General features: G+C 53.1%; 1 protein-coding gene across 1 annotated transcript; it reads right to left on the bottom strand.

Moving 5' to 3' along the window:
• Positions 1-316: 316 nt before the first annotated feature.
• On the bottom strand, positions 317-3,916 carry BCL2L10 (BCL2 like 10). Its single transcript, XM_040077808.2, has 2 exons — positions 3,461-3,916; positions 317-1,488 (listed from the first exon to the last, which is right to left on the bottom strand). The coding sequence occupies exons 1-2, from the start codon at positions 3,860-3,862 to the stop codon at positions 1,357-1,359; spliced, it is 534 nt and encodes a 177-aa protein (XP_039933742.1). The 5' UTR covers positions 3,863-3,916; the 3' UTR covers positions 317-1,356.
• Between the last annotated feature and the right edge of the window lie 2,102 nt (positions 3,917-6,018).

Here is a 6,018-nt window from a genome sequence, read left to right as displayed (position 1 = left end):
CTGGAGGAGCCTGACTGCACCCACCTATGTTGGTGAACTTTGGAAAGCTTTGGCCTACAAGAGCACCAAGGTTGTTTCCAGTCACAATGGTGAAGATGGACGTTTTGGAGGGGATTTTCCCCTCGGGTTGTGTTAGCTCTAGTTTGGACTGCAGGACTGCATTGAAGACTCTTATCAAACTGCTCTGGTACTGCACAAGTCCTCGTATCAGGTCAAAGCACCAGCAATACAGTGAATATAAACTGATACATCCAGGTAACCACCAAAACACTCACTGTCTGAGCAGCAGCACCCATCCCATCTAATAACCAGAAAGTTTTTTTTAAAATAAAAATACTTAACATTTATTCACCTTTGAAGTCACCATAGTAAAATTGTACACGCTGTGAGTAACCCAAGAACATTATTTAAAAGCTACCATTAACATAAGGCAATTTGTACAACCATTGAAAGAAATACACAGCATTTTGAAAACAGAGTGAAATATTACTCAAACAAGACAACGTTTGATACGTACTAGAGTGACAAGAACCAGCATTAAGTTTTAAACAAAAATAAAGATGTCATGGCTACAAGTATTATACAGTGATAAATACTTCAAAAATATATTAAGATATATGGAAATTCTCACTTTGTAAGGGAAATCCAGAGAAATTCCAGCCTTCACTGGATTTCAATATACCAATTAAGGTTTAATATTTAAATTCTTTTCCTTTCAGTAGGAACCAGTACTGCAGCCATTACTGTCCTGTATCAATACTCACCTTCTTGTAGTGTAATGAATTCAGCCTTATGTTACATTAAGCCCTAATGCTTCTTGCATCGTAGGCACCAATTGCTCTAAATCAACCAATGAGTTGCCTTTCGATTACAAGTGCTGTGCACCACGTTTGAAGCTATAAACCACATTAGATCACAGTCAATGTTTGCCCACTTTACAGCATTAATGAACACGGGTTCCAAGACTTGCCTCCACGTAAATAAGACGTCTTGAACAGAGGGTTTAGTAGCAAGCCCACCATAATGTTTTCCTAGCATAACATCAAGCACTCAGAAGTTACAGTACATGAACCATGCTAAAGTTTAGGTTACACCTTCAAAAAAGAAAGTCCGGAGGATGTTTGGAGACAACAGGTTTTGAACATGCACAAATAGTGCTCTAGTACACGTTTGTTTGTGTCGTTACTGGGTAGTGAGTGAAGCAGTTTATAGCCAAGGATTTGGTGAGGCAGTTTTCTGAGCCAGTTTAAAAATATAAACTTCTTCTTAGAGGGTCTGTTCTATAGAAAATAAAGTGAAATCTGGTAAATTGTCAGTTTTGAGAGTACTTTCCCATGGCAAGATCCGTTGGCGGGCCTACCGCACCAAGAGAAAAGCCAATCCTGCCATGCCAATGCCCGCCGCAGCTGCCATGATGGCGTTGCCGATGGTGCTGCTCTGCTCAGCCGCCTCGGAGCCGTGTCTGCCGAAGAAGCGACAGAAGCCGTCCTGCAACAGAAAGGACATTGAGTTGCTTAGCTTGCACTTAACTGGATTGCTTTAGCCTTTGAGCAGTTTCATCCTCACAGCTCAGCCTCTGTCAGCTGCAGAAGTCTCTATTTCAGTCATGAAATAACCCACTGCCTTGGGCACAGGCAAAAACGCTTTGTGAGACCCTTTGCACCAGGCAAGTGAAAGAGGTAGCTACAAATGTTTGTATACTCTGCTCAACAGACAATTGGACACTTCCTATTGAGATGCTTGGTGTGTCATTACACATTTTTGCCCTTTTAGACAAGTTTCTGATGGAAGTTGCCAGCATTGTTCTTCCTAATTTAAGTTTCAGAAAGCATCTAAAACACAGGATATGGAAATTTCCACTTTTAAGACTGAAGCCCAAAGCCAGTCCCATCTCGGTGGATGCTCTTGATTACACACTGATTACACACTCTCTTGGAAGGGCCGGGTGGACACTGCTCAGAGCTGACCTATGACAGAGCAAAGCTGGCAGCTGCTCTCCCAGATCATTGTGATAATCAGAAGTGGCAGCAATACAACTCCAGATGGTTGTGTTTGAACTCTGCTCCGCAGATGTCTATGTAAACAAGTTATACTCTTAATTTCTTCCGGAACTTTGTTCTTTACACTTTGATTTGTGCGAACAGGCAATATGATTTTGCAGATTTTGCCAAGTGACAGTGTATGCTGCAGCCAACCACCACACTGTTCTGAGCAGCCAGATGGACTAGTGACCACTGGAAAACCAAGTTCATTTTGGTCTCTGGAAAAGTCAACGAAACCAGTAGCTACTTCCCCTCCTTTCTATTTTTAGTGCTTATTTGTACTGACATAAAGTATTCCACTAGGACTGGAAATGGGAAACGAGCAGTTCTGTGGGATAGCTGACATTCTGTGGGTTAGCTGACATTCTGTTTAGAAATACAGGCAGAGTTGCACCGATGCCTCAAAAGCTGTACCTTCAAGTGTACATCTCGAGGGGCAAAATGCCCACACCTTCCTCCCCAGGCCCGACCTGACCAGCTTCGGGACAGGAGGAACGAGAGCCGCAGGTCTGAAGGGTGGTACTTAAGAACAGGCACAGGTTTGTGCTCACACCTGGGAGAGGCCTGCTCGCCAAAATCCACAGGCTGCGGACCCGAGGGGAAGGCAAACCTCGCTCCCTCACCGTGCAGCATCACTCCTGCTGTACCAGGAGGCTGCATCCCAACGGGGCCATGCGCAGGCACAGGGAGGGATCCGGCTACGCCGCGGCACAGGGCGCCCGCAGGCGACACGACCCAATGGCCCGGTGCGGACCCACCGCGTGTGGCGATGGCCACAGCAGTCCCGGGGACACGCCGCGTGTGGCGATGGCCACAGCAGCCCCGGGGACACACCGCGTGTGGCGATGGCCACAGCAGCCCCGGGGACACACCGCGTGTGGCGATGGCCAGAGCACCTCCCGGGGACACACCGCGTGTGGCGATGGCCACAGCAGCCCCGGGGACACACCGCGTGTGGCGATGGCTACAGCAGCCCCGGGGACACACCGCGTGTGGCGATGGCTACAGCAGCCCCGGGGACACACCGCGTGTGGCGATGGCCACAGCAGCCCTGGGGACACACCGCGTGTGGCGATGGCCACAGCATCTCCCGGGGACACACCGCGTGTGGCGATGGCCACAGCAGCCCTGGGGACACACCGCGTGTGGCGATGGCTACAGCATCTCCCGGGGACACACCGCGTGTGGCGATGGCTAGCAGCCCTGGGGACACACCGCGTGTGGCGATGGCCAGCAGCCCCGGGGACGCTCCGTGCGGGTGGCCGTGCACGCCCATCACCGGCAGATACACGGGCACGTCTCCCCCCGGGAGGAGCCGCTGCACGGAGCCGGGGGCTGCCCTGCCCCGCTAACCGAGAAAGGGGCGAGGGTCCCGGCACCCGCCCCAGGCCGCTCCCCGCCGCCCCGTCCCCGCTCACCCATCCGCCGTGCGCCTCCAGCCACTCGCCGCGCTCCTCGGCCAGGTAGGCGGCCAGGTGGGCGGCCAGGCAGCGCGGCCCGTCGCCGCAGCCCCGCTCGGCCAACGCGGCCGCCAGCGTGCCGGCGAACACCACGAGCGCCAGCAGCCGGCCCCAGTTGAGGCCGCCGTCGGCCTCCAGCTGCGCCGCCACCTTTCCCAGCAGCGCGGCCGCCTCCCGCGGCTCGGCCCGCGCCAGCGGCGCGCAGGAGCGGAAGAAGGGCCGCTCCTGCCGCTCCAGCTCGGCCGCCGCCCGCCGCAGCGCGGCCGCCGTGGGGCTCGGGGGCAGCGCGGCGCCGCCGCCGCGGTGCTGGAAGTAATCCTCCAGCAGCAGCGCCGTCTCCTCCTTCAGCGAGCGCGGCATGGCGGCTGCCCACGGCGGCGGCCCCGCAGCAGCAGCTGCCGCCGACTAAGAGGCGGGGCGGCCCCTCCGCCCGGCCCGGCCCGGCCCAGCCCGGCCCGCCCCGGGCGCTCCCCTCCTCCGAGGCGGGGCCAAACCGGGCCGTGCGGACGCGTTCCCGTTGTGGGGAGACGGCTCGTGTCCTTGGAAAGGCATCTGCGGCTGGTTGCTGTGGGCCTCGCCGAGCAGCCGGGGGAGACGCTCAGTTACCGGGTGCTGGCTCTCAGATACTTGTTTTAATTCCTTTTGGGTTTTGTTTTTGTTCCATATTAGTGGTCCGCCCGAGCCTATATTCTTTGCATCATAAGAGATGAAGGTTTTCCAGTTCGTGGGATGAGTACAGTGTGTATTTACCCAGCAAATGCAGTGGCCTTTGCTTTTTGGTGAGTGTGTAGGCAAAATACAGGATTAGGACCTTCATGGTGCCAAGGTCGGACACTTCACAGTGCTGGTGTAAAGTAAAGCGGCTGTGAACAGCACTGGCCAAGGGTGTCATCTGCACAGCCCGGCGGGACACCTCCCCTGCACCCCGACTGTGCCCTGGCGGCCCGAGCACCACCAGCCGCTTCCAGCCCACCGACACTCTCATAAACACCGCCTCAAGCCCGGTGGCAGGCCCGGCACGGGGTACACCCATCTTGTGCGTCCTGCTCCGCGCCGTGTGCAGGGGAGGTGCTGAGGGTGGCCTGGGGCAAAGCGTGGCTGTGACCGCACTGTCACAGCACAGCCCTGCTGTGCCCGTGCCGGCAGAGGCACGGCCGCAGCTGCCTGGCACTGCCGCACGCTCTCACCTCTCGTCCCACGACCGGCTCAAGGTGCCCAACGCGTCAGCACAGGACTGCTTGGCTTCACTCCATCTATCTTGAGATACAGCTGTCTCCATTTTACATCTCCATTAGAAAATCTAAAAATAGGTGGTTGGAATCAATCCTGTTGCAATTTCTCAGATAGCTATCGAGAGTTGGCCTGATCTCTTAGAGTCCCTCCTAAGGCAAACTTCAGTTCTACATCCCCGTATTTGGCATTTGTTTTGTTTTGAAGCAGGGGAATACAGTCTGTTTATGTGCTAGAGCAGTGGCTGGAACGAGATCTTTACTTTTCACGAGAGTTTTACGTACATGCTTTAAAACTATTTTTTCTTATGATTGTTAATCCTGGAGCAGGAATTTCCTATTGCATTCCTCACAGCAGGACTGCAAGAGGGAGAGGCTGCTCTTTCTCCAGCAATATCCTTTTCCACCCTTCCTGTTTATATAGCATTTTTGTTTAACAGGACAGACCCGTCTGATAGTGCCGGCCCCAGCTACAACTCCCTTCTCTCCACACGTTTATAGAATAGAGGTGTTTCTAACACAAATAACTTGACATACCAACAGGGAAATCTCAAAGCCCTGGGTTTTCCAAAGCCTCCCTGGACAGCTTTTAGTGAGTAAAAAAGACAATGGGTACTTCAGTGTCCTGTTCCTCTAAGTGTCATTTATCTGATGGGAAGTTGAGGCCCATCCTGGTTCATGTTTTCACCATTACCTCAGGAACAAAGCGGTGATTTTCACAGGTGGCAAGCCCAAGCACCCCCACACACAAGTCCAAAGGCAGTGGTTCTGAAGTGCAAAACCCACAGCATTTCTCCATGCAAGAACAGAAGTGCAAGATGCAGTGTCAGACTCATTCTCACTGGATCTGGTGACAGTCTGGGCACTGATGTCACTCAGAACAAGCTGGCTCAGCACTTTCCCCAGGCCCTCAGAAGAGGGGAAATGAAACAATGCACCTAAATTAAGAAGGTGCTTTTTTCGGTGACTGAACAGAGCACTTCCACCAGCCACCTTCAGGCTGACCCTAAAACCTACACTGAAGTGGAGAGGACAGCTGGCCACAGCTCAATTCTCTCATGACAAGGCAGAAAGCTGAACTGCTGCACCTCCAGGTGATCTGCACATCTGGTTTACCCAAAAAGTCACAGCCCAGGTCCTCAACAGAATTTCAGTGCCCGGCTTTTCACTGGCATCCTGCTGCAACACCAGGAGCTCCCACAAAATATATACTCTGCATTTTCCAATTCCTTCCTGTGTATGGCAATAAGGATCTGGAAAGGAAACATTATATTAGCTGTGATCCTT

The sequence above is a fragment of the Hirundo rustica genome, chromosome 13 (genome assembly GCF_015227805.2).
Source record: "Hirundo rustica isolate bHirRus1 chromosome 13, bHirRus1.pri.v3, whole genome shotgun sequence".
NCBI lineage: Eukaryota > Metazoa > Chordata > Aves > Passeriformes > Hirundinidae > Hirundo > Hirundo rustica.
The sequence above is the reverse complement of the archived record's forward strand: the minus strand, read 5'-3'. Positions and strand labels throughout refer to the sequence as shown.